Source organism: Meriones unguiculatus, chromosome 5 (genome assembly GCF_030254825.1).
Source record: "Meriones unguiculatus strain TT.TT164.6M chromosome 5, Bangor_MerUng_6.1, whole genome shotgun sequence".
NCBI lineage: Eukaryota > Metazoa > Chordata > Mammalia > Rodentia > Muridae > Meriones > Meriones unguiculatus.
Genome location: NC_083353.1, coordinates 111379916 through 111402801, shown reverse-complemented (window position 1 = coordinate 111402801; position 22886 = coordinate 111379916). Strand labels below are relative to the sequence as shown.

General features: G+C 42.2%; 1 protein-coding gene across 2 annotated transcripts in view; it reads right to left on the bottom strand.

Moving 5' to 3' along the window:
- Bcl2l13 (BCL2 like 13) overlaps window positions 1-22886 on the bottom strand; it is a 47149-nt gene that overhangs the window by 7403 nt on the left and 16860 nt on the right. For both annotated transcript variants that reach the window (XM_021632611.2, XM_060384102.1), the window contains 4 exons: window positions 17224-17331; window positions 14994-15150; window positions 10697-10766; window positions 6283-6426 (listed from right to left, as the gene is read on the bottom strand). In XM_021632611.2, coding sequence (XP_021488286.1) covers window positions 6283-6426; window positions 10697-10766; window positions 14994-15150; window positions 17224-17331 — 479 coding nt within the window. The remainder of the gene's footprint in view (window positions 1-6282; window positions 6427-10696; window positions 10767-14993; window positions 15151-17223; window positions 17332-22886) is intronic.

The following is a 22886-nucleotide window of genomic DNA, read 5'->3' as shown; positions in this document are numbered from 1 at the left end:
CCCCCACCACCACACACACACTATTTTGTGCTCGGAAAGGAATGCAGAGAATCATAGACGCCACGCAGGCCCATGGATACCCGCACCCCAAGCCCAATAGTGTTAGTTCTCGTCAAAGGACGCCCCCCCTTAGCGCCATCCCTCGTGCATATTCTCTTCCCAGCTTCACACCCTGCTTTACCAAAAGAGGCTCCCTAGATCCACTCCTGTGGGAATGCTTCCAAACTCATTATGCCTCCATTAGCAACATTTCCTGACCTTCATCAATAATGAATGTTAACAAAAAGCCCATTACAACCAAGAACTCATGGGAGAAAGCACCAATCTACCTCACCTCTCTCTCCTCTTCATTTTATCATCCCGCTGCCCCTCAAGTACAACATATATCTCAATGTATTCCTAAGTGAGTATCTCGTTTGTTTTGTTGCTTTTAAGACAAGGTCTCACATAGCCCAGGCCAGCTTTGAACTCAATAGGTAACTGAGAAGAATGGAAAGACGGTTCAATGGTTAAGAGCATTTGCTGCTCTTCCAGAGGACCAGGAGTCAATTCCCACTACCTACATGGCAGCTCAAAACTACTTGTAACTACAGTTCCAAAACATCCTACACCCTCTTCTGGCCCCCTCGGTACCAGGCACACACATGATACACCAACATTTATGTAGGCTAAACAACCATACACACATAAATAAACAAAATATTTAACTAAAAATGGCCTTCTAAATTTATGAGTGTCTATATGACCCTGGCCGACCTCAACTTACAGAGACCCACCTGCCTCCACCTCCCAAGTGCTGGCATTAAAAGCATGAGCCACAACGCTTGACCGTTTCCACTTGGTTGGTTGGTATGTGTGTGCATGTGCCACCCCTCCCCCATGTACATGGATCGTGCAGTATGTGAGTGTGATGTCAGAGGACAATCTGCTCGAGTTCAGGAGTCCCCTCACAAAGGTCCTGAGTTTCAAGCCCAGTACTAACCAAACAAACAAACAAGGAAAGATGCCAATAAATAGAAAGTAAACTGTCTTGTCTGTCTGCATATCACTGTGTCAGCTCCTAACTAATATCTTAGTCCTCGCTTGCGTCAGTCTGACAAAGAGCACAGTTCCGTTAGGAAATCAATTCAGCCCCTCCATTACTCCCCTCCCACAGTCCATCAGTACCCCAGTGCAGCCATCAGATAAAGCCCACTGCAATGTTATAGAGTGCTGCTAATTATCTGACTCTTCCAGTTAAAAAGCCAAGAGGGCAAAGACATACAATATTTAGATGACACTCTATCTTTCCTGAGCACAGCTGTGCTTTCCTCTGAAACCAAATGTAATTTTTTTAAAGGCACAGTACTATTAAATGAAATAAAACTAAGCCTTCCTCTCTATTTCTAGGGCTCTCTCTCTGTCCTAGGGATGGAACCCAGGACCTTGTGCCTGTCAACCAAACACTGTCTCTAAACTACATCATAGAGCCATCTTGTAGCCCCATTTTTTTCTCACTTGTGTTCTAGGCGCTCTATATTTGAGGACTTTATGTAGCTCCTACAGTTCCACACTCAGTCAGTCCCCTGTGAACATTATGCTAAACTTCCAGGTCCTGCTGCCCAGGTGTTTAAGGGTATGAACTCTAAGCCAGGCAGTGGTGGCACACACCTTTAACCCCAGCACTTGGGACATAGAGGCAAGTGAATTTGAGGACAGCCTGGTCTACAGAGTGGGTTCTAGGACAGCCACAGCTACACAGAGACCTTGCTTCTAAATTAAAAAATAAAATAAAGGATGAACTCTCAGTAAGTTGCTAATCTTCACTTTGAAAAACAAGACACTCTAACAAGAACTGATTTAAGAAATAAAAATAGAACCAAGAGTCTAACTAAATAGGTGAGCATTTTAGCATATGGAAAGAGACCTTTGGGGTGCTAAGTTTACTGAAATATAACTTTCATAAGGGGAAGAGTAACAAGCTGAAACAGGACTTGCTGTAAAATGTCTTTTCCCTTTGTCTATACTGGCTGTTTGTGTGGTCCTAGTAATAGGGCCCAGGCCTTATGCAGGCCAAGTACTCTACCAGTGAGCTACAAAACCCTTTACACCATTTTAACAGTCCAAGCAAAGCTAACAGGAGGCTTAAAAAGAGCCTCTGTCCCACTTTTAGAGCACCTTCCCATCCATCTGAGACATCACAGCAGCTGCTTGTCCATACAGCTTGGGGAGCTGATAATGTGACTTTAGCCTCTGCTGTCATGAACCCCGCCTTACAACTTCCTTTGGTCTGAGACGTGCCACTTTAGCAACAATTTACCAAGTGTTTATGCTCTTTATAATTACCTTATTTTCCCTTCTAAAATTTGTAATGCTTCTATTTATTTTGCGGTGGAGGGCAGGCAAAGAAGGTGCCCATGGAGACTGTGTGGAGATCAGAGGGGTCTCTCCTACCATGTGGGTTCCAGGGATCAAAACTAAGGTAAAGCTTGGTGGCAAGCACCTTTACCTGCTGAACCATTGCACCAGCCCTTACGTGAGAGGCCTGCAAGAAAGCCAAGCACAGCAGCTCACATTTGTAGTCTCAGCACTGAAGAGGCTGAGACAGGAGGCCAGCTTGGGCTACACAGTAAGTTTCAAGCCAGCCTTAATATACCTCTCAAAAAAAGGGAGGGGGGGAAATGCCCACTAAAGCTCTTCCCCCTGGGGATCTGTCCATACAGACACCATGCTAGGCTACCTCTAGAACCGTCTCCATCACTTAAGCTCGTCTCTAACAAGCTCACACTTAGAAGTGCGAGTCAGCCTCACACTTGACCCTCTGCTGTAGGCAAACTGAAGTCCAGTTTCTTTTCTCATCAGTGCCTCAACTTTACGCCCAGAAGTAGAGAGCCTGTCTTCAAGCAGAGAGCCACACAATAAATGTACAAAACCGCACATGAAGCTAAAGGAAATGTGTTAAAACACTGCAAAATAAAGCGTGACTCTGCTTCGGAGCTAGGAACTGGAAAACCTGGCTTAGCAAGTATGAAAAAACCATTCTGGGGGCTGAGAATGTAGCTCAGTTGACAGTGACTGACTGTGCCTGAAGCCCTGGATTTGATGCTCAGCACTACATAAACGAAGTGTGGAAGTGCAGCACTTGGGAGGTAAGAAAGGAAAATCAGGAGAGTTCACAGCAAGCCTCAAGGAGTTCAGCAACAGAGCAAGCCCAGGGACAGCCTGTCTACATGAGACAGGCTTCCCACTGTCTAATATTGAGTTTATTTTGTTTCAAGTTCTTTGGTGCTTTTTTTTTTTTTTCCTCCTTACATCAGTTACAAATTATTTGGCCAGGTTGGTGTTAATTTTACCTTTTGTGTCATGGTTTGTGATCTAAGCACCTATGGCTTTCATTTTTCCATCTGAGGATGAGTGGGCACAATTCCAAAGCCAACCCTCACTGGTAAATCCACCTAGGAAAGCACTCCCTCTCAGCTGTGCCAATAAACCTTTAATTCTCAGTCCTTACATACCCTTTCAAATATTCAGCTTATAAGACAGAAGCAGGTAGCTGACTTTCTAAATGTTCAAACAGGACACTAACAAAAATGCTTCGTCAATCCCTTCTAATTTCTGAGTGTGAAAAGACCTCCTAGAGAAGTTAATTAATGTTCACGCAATATGATGCCAAGGCCCACAAGAGCATATTTCAGAACCCAGCCCTGGGATGGGATGCAGCCAAGAGCTAGAGAGCTGATGTGCAGCTTGTACAGAGGCTCTGGCTGTCCTCACGAGCACTGAAGAAGGGGGTGGGATCAACCATGAACCCATCGTAACGAACACTCACACCGGTAGAGTTCCCAGACTTACTAACCTAATTTATTTGCAACCACCTACTTGGTTTCAGGTCAATGTTCATAGCATGAAATTTTTGCAAAAGACCCCTATCCTAAATGCTTCCAAGAAAACACTTATCCTAGAGTAAAAATAAAAAATGATTTTTTTATGGCTGCTACTCTTTAAATTGTGACAAGAATCTTTCAAATCGGGGGGAAAGAGATTTAAAAGTTAGTTTCATTCAAACATTTAAGACAGACATTAGATGAAAGTTTACAACAGTGTTTCTATGTAACCTAAAACGGAATCTTTTTAGTTTAGTACATGACAATGAAGAAAGTAAAAAACCTTACACGGTCAACTTGAAATGCTGCCCTTTCAGGAAACAGACTTGCTCACAACGCAAGAGTGCCAGGAAATGAGTAGTAAGAGCAGAGGTAGAAAGGGTGTGACTCGGTCACAGTATACAGCTCTCACCTGCCCTAACTGGGTAGTAGGCAAATACAAGTCAGAATCAAGGAAACATAAGTCAGACTTAAAGATGAGAAAAAAGAAAGCCTCGTGAACACTCACAGGCACACCTGAAAGCTTGCCATTTAATAAAAATGGGAAGTTCCTTTTTCTCTCTTTCCTTTCTGTTTTGAGACAGCTCTATATATTTAAGCTGGCTTGGAACTCTCTGTGAAGCCCAGGCTGGCCTCAAACTTACAATTCTACTACTTCTACTTTCTGAGATTATAGACCTGTGCCACCAGGGTTGGCTTAGAATGGCATTAAGAGGGGGCTGGAGAGATTGCTCAAGGGTTAAGAGCACTAGCTGCTCTTCCAGAGGTCCCGAGTTCAATTCTAAGCAACCACATGGTGGCTCAAGACCATCTATAATAAGATCTGGTGCCCTCTTCTGGCCTGCTGTCCCACATGCAGGCAGAACACTATACATAATAAATCTTTAAAAAGAATGACATTACGAGTTGTCAATTCCATACTTAACACAAAGTGCCTTAAAGGTGATTCATGCTGACATCTTGTGTCAGAGGACATAGTTGCACCAATTACTAAGAGACCAGTACATAACCTCAGGCCAGTCAACATTCTTGCAGAGGGCAAAGAGGCTCCTGAACACCCTCTCTTAACTGAGGAGCTAAGGACAGCTAATGGTTTCTGGGGAAGGGAAGAGTCATTTTTCCTTAAGGGTGTAGCTCTTGACAGGTCACTCACACTTCAGTGGATGGCCCCACACCCCACCCAGGAGTATATGGGCAGCACAAATTGGACTTGACAGGTTATACAGTTTAAAAAAAAAAAAGGTTGGAGAGGATGGAAAAGTAGCAGGACAAGAAAGAAATGGGGGTGAATGTGATCAAAACAAACTTCCAAAGAATTGGACCCTGGCCCTGGTCTCTACTGTGTGAGGAGAGCTCTTTGATGGCTGCCACTGCTTGCATCAGATAGCTTCTCGGAACTCTCTTCTTCCCCACAACCCATCCAATCTTCAAAGCGCTCGTTCTCCTGGGAAAAGGGCGGGGCCAACTGCACAGCGAAGCACCAACTTGTGCCCTGCTGGAAAAGCCCTGGTTCTTGGTTCTCAGCTTTCCCACCTCCCCCTCCCTTCTCCCCTCACTCAGCTTTAAGTAGGCAGTGACTCTCATGGGCAGCGCGCACCGGGCTTCTGAAGGTGGGCTCTGCTGGTACTTGTGGCTAAAATTCTAGGATTTCCCCAAATGAAGTACTTTTTTTTCTTTTGTTTTTTTTTTTTTTTTTCAGACACGGTTTCTCTTTGTAGCCCTGGTTGTGCTGGACTCAATTTGTGGACCAGGCTGGCCTCAAACTCAGAGATCCACTTGCCTCTGCCTCCAAGTGCTGGGATTAAATAAACCCCAACTGTGCTTTAAAAGTCCCCCACCCCAGGGAGGAAGGAAGCTGGCAAAAGAGATCATTAGTAAAGTGATAATGAGAAAAGGCTAAGAAATACTGACCATAACACTGAGTGCAACAGCTGAGTTACAGAAAAAAATAAAGAATATGGTCCTACACACAAAATTTACTGTCTAAGGATATACACACATATAAACGGTGACTGAGGACCAGAGTTGGTCCCAGTACCACATCAGATGGCTCACAAATATCTGTGGCTCCAGAGGGATCAGACCTCTGTAGCCCTGTGGACACCTGCATTCATTTCTTAGTTAACCCGATTTTTATTGTTTTAGCATGAAATGTTTCATAACCAACAACTATAAGCACCACTGTATCAATTTATTTCAGTAAAGCCTTAGTAACTTAAAATGGTACAAGCAGCCTTCTCACTGTCATCCAGCACTAACACACACTGTAAGGAGCAAAACAGAAATGAAAGGCCTGGCGAGGGGTGCAACTCGGCCCACCGTGAGCAAGACTAGGAGTCTGACCCCAGCAAACAAAAAATCTTTAAAACCCTTAAAACAGGCTTGCTTATTCTACAGAAACAATGTAAAGCCACCATACCCAGCCACCCTGCTGAATGATGAACTCTGCCGCGTGGTCCTCCAGATAGGTCACCCCAAACTGCAGCAGCGCACTCAACGGCTCTTGACCGCGGCGAGTCAATTCCAAAAGCATCTGTTGTAGCAAAACTAGAGGCACCAAAATCTTCAATGCAAAGATGAAAACACAAAACATAAAACTTGAAATTCTTGTAACAGATTTTATGTTCAACTGCTGAAATTTTTAATGCAGACACGATTATGGTTACTTCAATCTCACCAGGATAAACATCAACTCCTGCTAAAATTTTTCAGACCTACTGTATGAGTTTCATAAGGAGGGGAGAAAAGGTGGTTATATGAAAATAACCATGTGTGAAACACATTCAGAAATTCCCATAATAATTATAATGAAAAATACTAAAAACAATTCACAAAAACTAATCTGAAAACTGCAACCATCCTAGCTGTTAAGAACTACATTGTTTATTCACCAATTACCACAACTGAGGTCAACACACACAAGCACACATATACACGTGACTTACAGTGTCTCTGAAAAAAAATGCAAGAAACCAAGCAGCAGCACTCAAACTAGGTGACTGAAGGCAGGGTGAGGGGAAAGTCCTGTTTTGAACAGGGTCTCTCTGTGTGGCCCTGGCTGTCCTGGAATGTACTCTGTAGTCCAGGCTGGCCTCGAACTCAGATCCACCTGACTAAACACACGCATCACCACCACCTGGCTTATCTCTGTACTTCTTACACTGTGCACCAAATGCTCTCATTGTCTATTTGAAAACAAGGACTTTTCACGATTGCTCTTTGTGAGACCGCTCTCAGGCTGTCTTCACACTTGTGGCAATCCTTTTGCCCTGGTCTCCCGAGTGCTGACGTTATGAGTATGAGGGATCACACTTGGCAAAATCAATTTTAAAATTTAAAAATTCTGAGCTACCTTATGAAAGTCATAAAAAATGAAATACAAAAAGAGGCATAAACTATACCTAATAACCCTGTGGCTCAATACTTAAAATAATCAGAATTTACAACAGTAACTACAGTCTATTTTCTTCAAAAAAAAAAAAAAAAAATTGCATACAGAAAGAAAGCTAAAAGGCTGGGGATGCCTCAGTGGCAGAGGGCAGAGGCCCTGATTTTTCACTCCCTAACATCACAATTTAAAAAGCTGGAGGCAAGGAAGGAGAAGAGAGAAAGAAGGCAAATTGACCCATGTCAGGTAGCCATCTGCATTTGGGCTTTTTTTGTCTAAAACATCAAAGTCTCTTCATGACCTAAGAAGGAATGTAGGAGGAAATAAACCAATTTCAGTTCCTTGTAACGAGATTACTGAGGAAATAATGGAATGACAAAGTATTCCCTCAAAAGAAAACAAACTTTTAAAATGAGCTCCTGCTTCATCCTAACATTCTTCGCCTTTTACTTCGGTAAAAGCAGCCTAGAGAGAATGTACTTTGAAGTCTGAATGGAAAAATACAACACACATCTTCATTGATTGACACTCTCGAACTCCAGCTCAAAATACATGAAAACTTTTTCTTACTATAATGGAAAAAGGGCTATGAAGAAGAAGAAGATAGGCCTCTTACATAAGAAAATGCATCAAGCTGTTTTAAGACAAAAATGAAATAAATGGCTGTTTAGCCCCAGTGCTGTGCCTTGGGCAGGAACAGGTAAAGAATGGCTTGAGAATCAGTTTTGCAAATTCATTTATCAACCTTAAAGGCCTGAGATGTTCTGAACTGCAAAGCACTCTAAATTCCCATAATAATCATAAACGTGTAACATTTTGAGGCTGGGCACAGACACAGCACCACGCCCAGTGTAGACTAGTTTTAAATACAATGTAGATTGTCTTTATATACTTGAACTTACTTTCCCATGCAAGAAGCATCAAGAGCTACTTCTAAGTAGGGCTAAAGATGGAGCTCCTTTGGTCTAGAGTACTTGCTTAGCATCCATGAAGCAACACATGAGACTAGGTGGTTCAACCTTGAACCCAGGAGATTACGTGTTAATAACTGGAAGCCTACAAGTTCAAGCTCATCCCTGGCCACATAGCTAGCCTGAGGTTAGCCTGGGCTAAAAAAACAAAAAAAGGAAAAGTTACTTCTGTAACTCATCTTTATCAACTGTATACCCACAAGTATTCTAAATACTTTAAAATCCAATTACTTTTTTTTAGCACTCACAGTTTTGTGCTTTTTTTTTTTAATGTTAAATAAAATGCTTTTTCTCTTTTTTTTTGTGGGTGGGGGTGACACAGCGTTTCTGTGTGGCCCTGGCTGTCCTGGAACTCACTGTGTAGACTAGGCTGACCTTGAATGCAGAGATCCAGCCTCTGCAGTGTGGTGTGCTACCGCCCACATTTTTAATTTACTGATGTCATGTATGAGTGCTCTACCTCCACATACACCTGCATGCCAGAAGAGGGCGTCGGTTGTGAGCCACCATGTGGTTGGCTGCTGGGAATTGAACTCAGGACCTCTAGAAGAGCGGACAGTGCTCTTATCCACTGAGTTCTCTCTCCTATCTTTTTATTCTTATTCTAAGTAATTTCCTCAGGGGCAACAGCATTCTGCATATTTTTCCCTTAGAAATTCTTACAATGGAATGTTTAGGAACCTTTCAGCATCAGAAAGGATGACTTCTACTGGCTTACCTTTATTCATGTATTTATTTAATTTCCTGACAAAAAGACATAAGAATGTGCAGTCTGGCACTGAAAAGAGTATAAACAAATGTAAAGCTGCAGCCAAACTGTGTGTGGAAGAAAGGCTGTAAACCAGACAAACTTCCTGCTCTGCCTTGGAGGGCAAGACTCCCTTCAATTCAAGGCACCAATCTGTGAAAAGGCTTGTTTGAAAGGCAAGAGCTTGACCTAAAAATATAGTTTAAGGGGCTCCCTGCTCAAAAACAATAACCTTGGCACACACAAGCTACAGCAGCTATGATCCAAGGGGCCAGATTCCATCTGGAGTTGGCAGCAGAACTTGGCGTCATCATCCACATGGTATTATTTTGAAGGCATCAAAGTTGCAAGACAGAGATGCATGGACTCTGGTCCACGGTTCCACAATGGTGCTGAAGCCATACTGCTGAGGGTCGTCAGAGTCCCCGAAAGGAAGCTCTGAGAGGCTACTGTGTGAAGATGTGGGGGTGAAGCCTACGTTCAGTGGAGACTCTGGGACACTGGAGAGCATTGGACATCCACCAAGGAAAGATGCAAACATGAGATGGAGCTGGCCCAAAAGACAGGTCATGTCTGCTGCAGGCCACTCCTGCTACACTCTCCTTTGCAGGATAACAAGCAGGCAACTCGGTGTAAGACACAGATAATCGCCTGCTGTGGTGGCACACCTTGGGAGGTAGAGGCAGGTGAGTCTCTGAGCGTTGGAGGCTAGCTTGGTCTACCAAGAGAATTCTAGGACAGCCGGCTCTCCAGAGAGACCAACACCAACAAAACGACAATGGAAATCACAGGACATAGTGGAAAGGGCAGAACCAGCAGATCTTAACTGGCTGCTAGTCAAGAGGTCCTGCACTAGTGATTTTACCCTTTTCTGAAGAGTCACCAACTTAAGATATCCACTAACAGGACAAAAGCTTGGCTGGGCTGTAGCTCAGCAGCACAGTTCTGGCCTGCACAAAATCCCAGGTATACTACGTCAGCAGGCTATCCCACCCCTTCCAGCCCCAAAACAGGGCAATAAAATCCACTGTGCACTCTTCAAAGGAGAGTCTGGGATGATCAAATGAGATATGACATGAGATACACTACTATATAAACTGTAAAACACAAATGGCATTAATCTTTTAAAAGAACCAGTAAATGTTATCTATGAAATGAACACCCCAGTTTTCTCTAAGACATATTAACTCACACATTAAGAAATAACTTCCTGGAGACAAATGTCATGTTTAACACAGAGAAATCAAGAAATGACAGGAGGGGCTGGAGAGATGGCTCAGAGATTAAGAGCACTGCTTGCTCTTCCGGAGGTCACAAGTTCAATACCCAGCAACCCCATGGTGGCTCATAACCATCTATAATGAAATCTAGTGCCCTCTTCTGGCATTCAGGTGTACATGCAGGCATAACGTTGTATACATAATAAATAAAAATATTATGTATATTGTATACATAATAAATAAATCTTTTTAAAAAAGCGTTAAAAAAATGACAGGAAACTCAAGCAACACAGAAATGAAGGACAGCATACCACAGCACATACTTTGAGGCACACTGTAGAACCTTGCAGCATTAATTTTTGGGAAAAAAAAAATCCACTTAACATACTTTGCATTTATGCATTAATTGGTGGTACCAGTTCTATGCTGTGTGATGCTAATAATTCTCTCTATACTTTATTATTAGCACTGAAATGTTGTAAGAGCAAAGACAACTTGGTTAATACCTTATTCCATCCGCTGGCATGAACTGCAGTCTCCACTGTACAGTCACGGTATGTCTGATACGTCACTGGCCTGTAGAGATTTTTTTTTTTTAAGTCTGTGTCACAAAAAAGAGCTGAAGTTTCAGATGAAAAAAATATACGGACGCTACTGTGTTGCTGAACATTTTGCTAACACGCCTAAAATTGTTCAATATATATATATTTTTTCAAGATATGGCTTTTAATATTTGGTATGTGTTTTCCCAAAACATTCTCTATATTGCTGGGGAGGTCATTATAGTATAGCAAAATTAATGTGTATTCTAGCCATTACTTGGAATTTATCTGGTAGAACCTCTATGTTGCAGATAAATACCTGAATTACAGATACAGAATCAAACATATCATGTAAAGCTTAACACAGTCAAATGAAAACACAATCTTTTTTTTTTTTTTTTAAGGCAAAAGTCTAAGCCAGGCAGTAGTGGCAGCACACATATTTAATCCTAGTACTTGGAAGGAAGAGGCAGGTAGATCTCTAAGTTCAAGCCTGGCCTGCAGAGCAACACCCAGAACTACGCACACACGCGAGGGCGTACACACACACAATAGAAAAAAGCATAAAAGTATAAATGTTAAACACTAATAGGTAGTCATCAAAGACTGTTTACGATAAGGCTGTGAGCTGGACAGACAAGGGTAATAAGTGATGCCCTATCTTTGACTTGTGTTCTAATACAAAATCCTGCAAGAGTCTGGTCTCCTGACACACCCCTATGATCTCAGCACTGAACAAGAAGAGCAATAGGCTAGCCTGGGCTACACAGTGAATACCAGACCAGTTAGGGCGCTTTATCAAGAGCCCATCTCAAAAAAAAAAAAAAAAAATCAAAAAACAAATACACAAGAAAATCTGGAGCGCAGAAAAATGAGGTGTTCTATCATCTGCACACCAGTCCTAACCTGAGTCGTTGCAGGAGACGGTAAGTCTCACTGAAATTTGCTGACAAACTTTAGGCACCGTTTCCTGTATACACTTAAAATGAAACAAAACATGGTACCAAAAACTGTGAAGGCAACAATAGCTTGGAAAATAAAACTACCCTTCCCATTTAGAGTCAAGTATTAACAAACTTATTTTTTAAAAAGTGGAAGCCAGGTACAGTGGTGCACGCTTTCAGTGTCAGCACTCAAGAGGCAGAGACAGGCAGAACTCTGTGACACCAAGGCTAGCCAGGACAGCTAGCGTTATGGTAGAGAGACCCTGTCTCAAAAAAAAAAAAAAAAAAAAAAAAAAAAACCAGCCATAAATAAATCAATAAAAAGTGAGAGGATTCCTGGATTCATAGGTTTAAAAATTCTGTTCTGACCACTCTAGTCTGTGAATTTCCCAGCTGATGAATATAAAAGAATAATAACTACCACTGGCTGGGTGGTGGTGGTGCAACGCCTTTAATCCCAGCACTCAGAAGGCAGCGGCAGGTGAATCTCTGAGTTTGAGGCCAGCCTGGTCCACAGAGCAAGTTCCAGGAAGTCGAGACTACACAGAGAAATGTTGTCTCAAAAAAACAAAAAAACAAAAAACCAAAAATTACCACTTACTAGTGGCCTAGTATAAAGAAAGAAGGGAACAAAATATACAATAAATGAAAATTAAAAAACAAAAATTAATAAAATTGAAACGTGGCTATTGTATTAATGTGAAACATCTCACTAATAATTTGAGTATTTTTCATTAACGTGCTTTTGCGTGTGCCAGTTGTTCCTTTCATGTGACTTGCACTGTATCTCGTGAGCAGCACTAGGGCAAGGGCTTCAGGACACAGGTCTGATGGCACAGCTATCACCCTGCTGTGCGCACCAACATCAATCCCCACTACAGTGCTGAAGGGATGACCTTCATAACCCTTACTAGTGCTTGGCATTCTTTTTCACGTCTTGGGACGCATACTAGAATCCTAGAAAACTCAAACCTCACCAGATACTGTATCATCCACCTACCTATATGTCCCTGAAGCTTTACTTGCGGCTATCAGTCCCTTTACTTCCTTTCCTGAACTGTTTGGTGCTGCTGTGAGTCACTGAAGTCCTTAGAGGTAGTTTGGCTATCAGGCTAAGTACTTTATCATCCTTCAGAATGAAACATGGTTTAAAACATTATTTTGTTGTTGTTTAAAACACTATAATGTACACACGTACACGCACATGAAAGATGTGGCAGGTTAGAACAGTCATGTTCTAATACATAGAAATGCAAGTAGCTGAACACCAGCCTTCCTTAAGAGGTCTAAGAAAGGGAGGGAGTACCTTTAAAAAGCAAAGGTGTTTCATTTAAAGACATCACTTTAGCAAAACCATTTGGAGTAGGAGATATTTCCACTTTAAGATACTGCCTTCAACCTGTACAATAATTGCATTGTTTCTAAGGGATCAGTAACAGAGGTTAAAACTTTCAAAAGTACACTTCAGACCAAATTTTATTTGATATCCAATCAACTTCAAAAATAACTGTATCACTGTTCAGGGTTTGGGAAAAGCATATATTCATCTAAACCAGTTTTCTCTTAAAGTAAAAAGAAATGCAGGGCATGATGGCACAAACCTTTAACCCTGTCACTCCACAGTGACCCTGACTGAAAAAAAAACACAAAAAAACAATATTCTGTTGGCTGGAGCGTTGGCAATGTCTCAGCCAAGTTACAATTAACAAATGAAGACACTTACATAGGAAGGATGAAATGATCTGTATAAAGGAGCTGGAGAAGGAACTCCGCAGTTAAGATTAAGAACACTTCCTGCCCCTGTTCAGTTCCAAGCACCCATCCTGGGATCTGGAACTCCTAGTCCAGAGGACCCAACACCTTTCTCAAGCCTCCTTGGCATCAACATACATATCAATAAAACAAATCTTCAAGGCCAGGCATGGTGGTGGCACATGCTTTAACCAACACTTGGGAGACAGAGGTTAAAATCTCTGTGAATTCAGGCCAAACCTGGAATAAAGTGAGACCCTGTCTCAAAAAAGACAAAGAAAAGAAACTAGAATTTTAAAAATGTTTATCTAATACTCCTTTATGTGCACTGGTGTTTGCCTGCATTTGTTTGTGTGAGGGTGCTAGCTCCCCAGAAGTAGGGGTTACAGACAGTTGTGAGCTGCCATGTGGGTGCTGGGTATTGAACTTGGGTCCTCTGGAAGAACAGCCAGCGCTCTTAAGCACTGAGCCATCTCCCCAGTCCAGAAACTAGAATTTTTGAAGCTTGTAATCTTTATACACAATATATGAACATTTGAGTCTTAGTGACGCCTGCTCGCTCCACCCTTCACCTCCTCAGGGCCCACGGAACTCATGCCTGTGGCTCTCTCAACACCTGGAAAGCCATGCTGCTTACCCAAATTTCCTGCTTAAGTTTGAGTTCCTGGCCACTGAGATTGTCCTTTCCACATGTCTTTAAGCTTGTGTCCGAGGGAGAAAATCCAACTATGGTTTCATTTCACTGAGCAGAATTAGGGATTCTATATCTGCTCATTTCATCAGAATATACAGGACTAAACACCAATTACTTCCTGATAAAACACAGCCAACTATAAACCCTGACTACATGAAAGTAAGGAATGTCCTTACTACAACAGTGATTTGGCATCTGAATTTCAGCCTTTTGGTGAGGAACAAATTTTCTCCTAGAGACCCTCCGTAATCAATTCATACTAATCCTGTAATTCCTACTAATCCCTCAATTCTCAAAGAATGAGGGGAAGTTGATTTTGAGACTTATAAGTGCAGTGGTTCTATTTTGGCATCTGAGCATCTAGCATTTCCACTAGCGTCTCAATTTTAGCTTTCCTACAGTGAAGGTCATGGCTAAGAAGGAGTTTGTTGTAGGGGAAGCTACTCACAGGCAGATGGACGACCCCAAAGGTTAACAATATCTGTGATGCAGATACAATCCTAAAGACAGAAATCTAAAACACAGGGATAATGCCAATCACACATTACAGTGCACAACCCTCCAGCCCTCATGTCTAGATACGGATGGAACAGAAACAGAGCGATTTGGACAAGGGCCATAGCTTGCGTTTGTAACACAGTAAGAGCATCTGCTGAAACCTGACGGCTCAACATGTAAATAAAAACCATCAGATCTTTGCTGGAAACTTAAATCCCTGCTCCGAGGCAACTCTGGCATTCAAAACACAAACCAGATGCTTTCAGGAGCACAGAGGAAGGAAAAGGGAACAGCTGCCTAAAGCAAAGCCTCCGCCAACCCAGGACTGTGTGACCCAGAGACCAGCACACTCCACTCCGCAACGGTAACTCACTGGCTGAGGATCATTTGCAAGGCTTTATGCAAAGGCTCTTTCAGATCCTGTGACACTCTTTCTCCAAGATGGGCCAAGCAGTCTTCTATTGAGCTTTCAGGGTTAGCAGGGCTAAACACTGGTGAGGTGTGACAGTCAAAGCCTGTGCTGGTGAATGCTGAAGACAAGATAAAAAAGACCAAAATTAATAAACGGTACCGGGGCAGGAGAGATTTCCAGTGGTTAAGAGCACTTGCCGCTCTTCCAGAGGACCAGGGGATCCAAAGCTCTTTTCTGGGCCTGCATGGACACTAGGCATGCACACGGTACACTGACACACATGGAGACAACATATCCAAGCACATCAAAAGAGAAAAAAGCACCAAGAGTTGTGCTATGAGCCAGGTGTGATGGTGCACGCCTATAATCCTGACACTCAGGATTCTGAGGCAGGAGGCTCTCAAGTAGGAAACCTGCATGGGCTACACAGTGAGTTCAAACGAGTTGGGCTAGACAGCAAGAGCCTGTGTCAGCAACAATAAAACTCAACCAGGGGTGGTGGCATACGCCTTTAACCCCAGCACTTAGGAGGTAGAGGCAGGCAGAGCTCCGTGAATTCAAGACCAGCCTATAAATCAAGTTCTAAGACAGCCAGGGCTATTCCACAGAGAAACTGTCTCTAGATAGATAGATGGATAGGTGGGTGGATAGGTGGGTAGGTGGGTGGGTGGGTAGGTGGGTGGGTGGGTGGATGGATGATTGGGAGTTCAAGACCAGCCTTGGCTACATAGTAAATCTAAGGCTAACCTGGGATCCAATGAGCTCTGATCTCAGAAACAAAAATATAAAGCAAAATAATAAAAGAAAGGGTTATCTTTATGATAGTCCATGAAACTAAGGTATTTACTCTTAAAAACAAGAGTTATAAGGTACTTAATCATTATACACACATTATATATACATACGTATATATATATATATATACATACATATATATATACACATACATATATATATACACATACACATACATACATATGTATATGTGTGTGCGTATTATATATGTTGCCTGGAACACAAAACAAGTTCTAAATTTAAGGTTTTGTTGTCTTGTTTTTTAGACGGAGGTCTCCCTATATAGCCCATGATTTTGAATTCATGATTCTCTTACCTCAGTTTCTTAAGAACTGGAATTATGGGCAAAAGCCACTACGAATGGCTTATTTGTAAGTTTGTTTGTTTGAGTGCTTGTTTGTTTGTCTCACTATAGCTAACCCAGCGGTTACTGTGTAGCCCAGGACGGCCTCAAACTTATAAGAATCTTTGTCCCTCTGCCTTTCCACCTGCTAGAACTACAAGCACAAACCAGCATGCCCAGTTTGTTCATAAACTTTTATTCATCTTCTTTCACAATTAACAAGGCACTTATTTATAAACATAATCTATCAGTTATTTATTGAAAGTTATGAGGCTTTATATAATTAGAAATATACTTCCCAACAATTAAAAAAATAAAAGAGGCTATGTATTTGAAGGCAGCATGGGAAATGGTACATGGGAGGGCTGGAAGGAAGAAAAGAAAAGAAAGGAAAATGATGTAATTACAATGTTTTCAAATATAAAGTATCTTTTTTGTTGTTTGGGCTTGTTTTTGTTTTGTTTGTTTGTTTTGGGGGGGGGGTTGTTGTTTTCCCAGACAGGGTTTTTCTGTGTATTCCTGGAACTCACTCTGTACACCAGGCTGGCCTCGAACTCAAGAGATCCACCTGCCTCTGCCTACCAAGTGCTGGCATTAAAGGCATGCACCACCACCACCTGACTATAAAATATAATTTAAAATGTATATTTTAGCAAAAAAAAAAAAAAAAGTTATTAAGCTCTGGAAATCGTGTTCTAATGAGAGGTGAGACCGGCTCCACAGGAGGAATTCACATGTGATACTATGAACCTGTGAACACACACAGAAATAAATCTTTGGAGGAGGAGAAAGTGATGGCAGCTGCTGCCAGATGTGGTGGTGCACATCTTTAATCCCAGCACTAGAGGAAGAAGCAGGCAGATCTCTGTGAGTTTGAGGTTGGCCCGGTCTACAGAGTGAGTTCTTGGACAGCCAGGGCTACATGGAGAAACCCTGTCCCCCCCAAAAAACACAAAACAAAACAAAAGACAATAGGAGAGAAAACCAACTAAATCAACAAAACCACAAGCAACAGAATCTGCTTGTTGTCTAGGAACATAAGAGTGAACAGACCTTCCGAGACTTCTTTGTCCAAGGATTTCAGTTCTTCTTCAATCTCAGACTTAACTTTCAATAAAACTTCTGGATCCAGAGATTGCGGAGGCACATCTAGTTGAGCTCCTGAAAGGAACAAGAGTAAACAAGAGAGGGTGCTATAGGAACAGGGACAGACAAGCCATTAGGATGCTGCAGCATCAGCCATGTGTGGAGGCTGGGGCAGGAGGGCCACTCTCGAGCGGACAGGGCCAGCCTGGGCAACACAGAGATGCCCTATCTCAAAACACCAAGCAACAAACAAACACCAGAACTGTTCACACTTAGCATTCAGTCAGAAAACAAATCAAATGTTATTACCAAGGCAAGAAGGTATCTTCTGCAACCACAACAAAGCTGAGGTAGGTCAGGGGAAGAGCCCCTACTCAGATGCACACTCCCTGACTTTAACCCCCAGAAATGAAAGAGAAAGAAAAAGCAAGAAACAACAAGTAATAGAAGTATGTGGGCCATATACTGAGAGTAAAGGCTAATGTAGAAAAGAAGCCCCTATAAACAAACAAACAAACAAACAAACAGATGTCCCTGCACATTTCTGCCAGGGAAGAGAAAAAGAACAGAATCCAGAAACACACAGGAGGAGATGGTAAAATAATGGTATCAAAAAAGAGACATATGAGCCAGGCATTATGGTCCTGAGATCCAAGTGAGTTTCACTTAGGCCTCCTTTCCTTATTTTATCCAGAATCATTGGAAGATAAGGTTCTACCTCATCTCTGTGCTCTGCATTACAGAGCACTACAGAAGTTTAAGCATAGTGTTTTATGCCCACAATTCCAGCATACAGGGGACAAGAGGCTGCCAAGTTTGATGCCAGCCTGGTATGACAGCAAACTCTAGGCCAGCCAAAGACTACTTTTATAGTGAGATTGTGTTTGAGAAGAAAAAAGATAGAGCTCTAAGTAAACAACAAGAACCTTTGAAGAGCTGTGTTCGACCCAGATGAAAGCATTAGCGATCTTCTGGTGGTTCCTGGAATAAGTGCCCTCTCTGTTCTTGGCTTTGACTAAGAATCACGTTCCCCAAGCGATAACACCTTATGGATAACACAGCTGTGATGTCATTCTTGGCGTGGACATCTACAGTGTTCCTACTTCTCGCTTTATTCCCTAGATTTTTCTATAATGCGTGTGTGAGAGAGGGATGCATACACGTGTGCATGTATCAGTCGACAAGAGGCGGACATCAGATTCCTTCCTTGCGTGTTTTCTGCCACATTTTATTTGTTTTAATGTGTGAGTGTTTTGCCTGCATGAATTTCTGTCCACCATATGAATGCCTGGTGCTCATAAGGCCCTGGATTCCCTAGATCTGAGTTACATACAGTTGTGAATTGCCATGTGGGTGCTAGGAATTGAACCCGGTTCTTTGGAAGAGCAGCCAGTGCTCTTTACTAGCATAATATTTGTACTGGTTGTTTGGGAATGTCACAATTGTGGGAACCTATACTTCAGCATCCTTATTACAATGTTTTGGCATGGTTAGTGTGTGTGTGTTTTTTTTTTTTAAGATTTACTTATGTATGTATATAAGTGCTTTATTTATGTGCATGTATGCCTACAGTACAGAAGAGGGCAGCAGATCTCACTACAGATGTTTGTGAGCCACCATGTGGTTGGTGGGAATTGAACTCAGACCTCTACAAGAGCAGCCAGTGCTCTTAACCTCTGAACCATCTCTCCAGCCCCCTTATTACAATTTCTAAAGTTGTCTTTGATAAGTTTGCTTTTTAGGCTGTCACTCAGGGGCAGGGGTGGCGCTGTCGCAAGCCTCTGTTCCTTTCTCAACTGTGCATCTGCAAACATGGATCCCACTGTGAAAGGAGCTTCCTTGCCCTTTGCTCAGCAGAAGCACGGATCCTGGCCTTGCGCATGGTCTCTGGCAACAGCATGGTGTTGGAAGAGGGTCTTGTGCACTGTCTTTTCAGAATCTGATTTCAGTGCCCTGAGATCTGGTTCCCGTTCTGCCACAGGCATTGTTATGAATGCTGAACCTGGATCCTTATGATGAAAGGAATGTCTCAATTGTCCCTGATTGGTTAGGAAAGATGCTGAAACCTGTAGCTAGCCAGAAGAGAGGTAGGTGAAGTTTAGGTTAGGTTCCTGGGCTTGGGGTCAGGAGACCACAGGCAGAGAGAGAAGGAAGACAGAGAAAGAGCACACAGATATAGCAGGAGATGAAGAGCTTGGCAACTGGACAGGATGCACTAGGAGCATGAGGTCAAGGGAAGTGTGATGGAAAAGCCACCCAGGAGTCATCAGATTGGCGAGTGACTGGCTTTTATGGCAGTTTTAAGAGTAGTAGGATTAGAAGAGCTCAGAATCTGCTCAGCTTAGTGCCTACAGCTTAATAATAAATCATAACCTCTCGTGTCAATCAATGGGGGACTAGCTGGTTAAAAAAAACTGCTGCTGCTGGGGTGGCAGTAATCCTAGCACTTGGGGAGGCAGAGGCAGGCAGATAACTGAGTTCAAGGCCAGCCTGATTTGCAAAGTGAGTCCAGTCCAGGACAGCCAACCCTACACATAGAAACCCTGTCTCAAAAAAAACCAAAAACAAACCAAAACAAAAACTGCTGCCATAATAATTTCCTGTATCAATTAAGAAATACAGAATAATCATAGTCTCTCTCTGTGTTAATCACTGGGGGATTAGCTGGTTAAATAAAACTGCTACTGTAATAATTTCCTATATTAATTAATGTACACAAAATAATTAATTCATTATACAGCATGAGCCACAAACATCTTCATGGTCTTAGCATCAGCACAGACCAAGGACCTCTGCTTGATTTCCAGTGGCAGCATGGACTACAGACATCAACATGGCCGTAGCTAGTGCTCTTAATTGCTGGGCCATTTCTCAAGCCAGCCATCCTGATTTTTGAAACCGGGTCTTTACTGAAGACAAGCTGGCCAATGAGTTCTAGGGATCCATCTGTCTCTGCCTCCTCAATACTGGGTTACAGACCAATGCCACTGCATCTAGCTTTTACCACACGGGTGCTGGGGAGCCAGCTCAAGTTCTCATGTTTACCCAGTAGGCACCTTCCTAGGGCAGCTATCTCCTCACTCCCATTAGCCACTTGAAACAGGGTCTTACTAAATAGCCCTAGCTGGCATCCAACACGTCCTTCTGGCCCACATTTAAGCACGTGCCATCATGTCTGGCTGCACTGTGCATGCTTATAAGCCACATTAACTTATGTGTGGTGAAGAATACTTTTTTTAAAGATTTATTTATTTATTATTTATACAGCATTCTTCCTGCATATATGCCTGCAGGCAAAAAGAGGGCACCAGATCTCATTACAGATGGTTGTGAGCCACCATATGGTTGTTGGGAATTGAACTTGGGACCTCTGGAAGAACAGCCAGTGCTCTTAACCTCTGAGCCATCTCTCCAGGTCCCCAAGAATATTTCTTAAGAAGCAATCCAGTATGAATTCATCACCGATTTCTTCACTATTCAACAAACAAAACACATTATGCTTCATTTTTACCTTACTGCCTTTTTTCCCCCTGATTATTCTATTTCCTGATTTGATTATTCCTCCAAGGACCAATTTAAGTCTACTTCTCCACTGTGTTCTTCAGTGAACTTAATTAATTAATTAATTAATTAATATTTATTTATTTAGGCAGAGTCTCAACTTTCCTAGACTGGACTTGAGCTCACCACTTAATCAAGGGTGACCTTGAATTTTTGATTGTGTGCCATCATGTCCAGTTTTATGTGGTGCTGGAGATTAAACCTAGGTTTTTATGCATGCTAGGCAAGCACTCTATCAACTGTGATACAGTCTTCAGTTTCACTTACCTATCTTGAAGGTCAGTAGAAGACTTTAGTATCATATAGTCTGCGCCACACAGATAACCACTTACATGTACTCTAGCCTATATCTGATGATTTATACTTTGTTCTGACCAGATGACAAATACTCTGAGACACTTTCTTTGTCTAAGACTTATGTCAAACATCAACTAAAGAAACGCAAATACTTGATAGCAGTGGCTGTCACTATCTATTGTGTTATGGACCTAAAGAATTATAGTGGACAGAAGAATATGTGCATAACACAACCTCACTGCAGAGAAAGAGCCACACAGAAAGAAACCTGACTGAATTTCTGTAACTTATATACACACACACAATGGTTCATATATAAATGCAGAGAAATAGTTATCTGCTACTGCTCTGAGGCTACTAAAATTGCGAAATTTAAAAGAAGGAAACTGAGAAGAGATTTTCTACTACAGAATATGAAAACTGACTAATCATGTACACATGACAAGAAATATACCATTTATTTATGGCAGTTTGTTCAAGATAGAGAATACAAAGAAAGAAGAAAAAGAATCAGATCTCAACTACTGCCTACATTCTTAATGAGAACTGTATTCAATAACCAAGGCATAGATTTTAGTTTTAGATTGACAGTCTGTAAATCAACCAGTCTTCATCATTATTTGCCCATATACCAATAATCCATGACAAACAATATTCAAAAACAGATCTCTGTCTGCAGTGGTGGCTCATGCCTGTAATACCAGCTTTGGAAAACTGAGGTGAAAGAATCTTCACAAGTTCAAGGACAGTCTGGACAGAGAATGAGAGTGAGAGAGAGAGAGAGAGAGATCATTCTGTTAAGTGACTTTTTACTAAACCCTAGAATGAATAATTATAATTTTTGATACACAGTTTCAAATAAGAAATAAGCAATGCCATCTGTCATAAGCCTCTTTCTGGAAAATATGCGCATCCAAAACACACGCAGCCCCACACAGCCCTAGCACCACCCCCAACACACAGAGTAAAAGGCAATGTCGTGGTTGCCATATGCCTCACAGCCCACCAGAGCAAGGCGAAGCAGCTGATTAGAGAGCCCCTCCTCATGAAACTGACATGACACTGATTACACATGACAAGTTGTCATACTTGATAATAAGCTGTGTGGAAAGCCTAAACCAGAAAAAGGCTACTGCTGCTAGGGCACAAAAGGCTAGCTAGCTAGCTACCCAAGGACAGACAGACTCAGTGATCTTCATCTAATTAATCCTCTCCATCCAGACATTCTAAAGTGCATGGCTACACAGTAGGGCCAATGCAGCATAAATCCTGTTCAATGAATCCAGGGAAATATTTCAAAGACAAATAGACATTAGCACACTAAAGTCCACCCACTTCAATCCAAACTAAGAGTTGAGTGAGTCAGCAATCAGCATATCCTAGCTCTAAAATTTGCCCAGTGCTTTTAAACTGAGTATCATTAACAAATTTTGGCCAACTGAATGGGCTAAATCGAATAGAAGTAAATTCTGTATCTACAAATCTCCCAATTGGGACATAGTAAAATTATCTAAAAGGTGAAGACTAGAGAAATGGCCTTTAGCTGGGCACAGTGGCGCACACCTGTGATCCCAGCACTTGGAGAGGCAGAGGCAGGCAGATCTCTTTGAGTTCGAGGCCAGCCTGGTCTAAAAGTGAGTCCAGGACAGGCAAGATACACAGAGAAAACCTGTCTCAAAACGAAAAGAGGGAGGAAGAGAGTGAGAAGAAAGAGAGGAAGAGAAGAGAGAAACAGCCTTTTGTTGTTGTTACAGAAAATCTGGGTTTAGGCC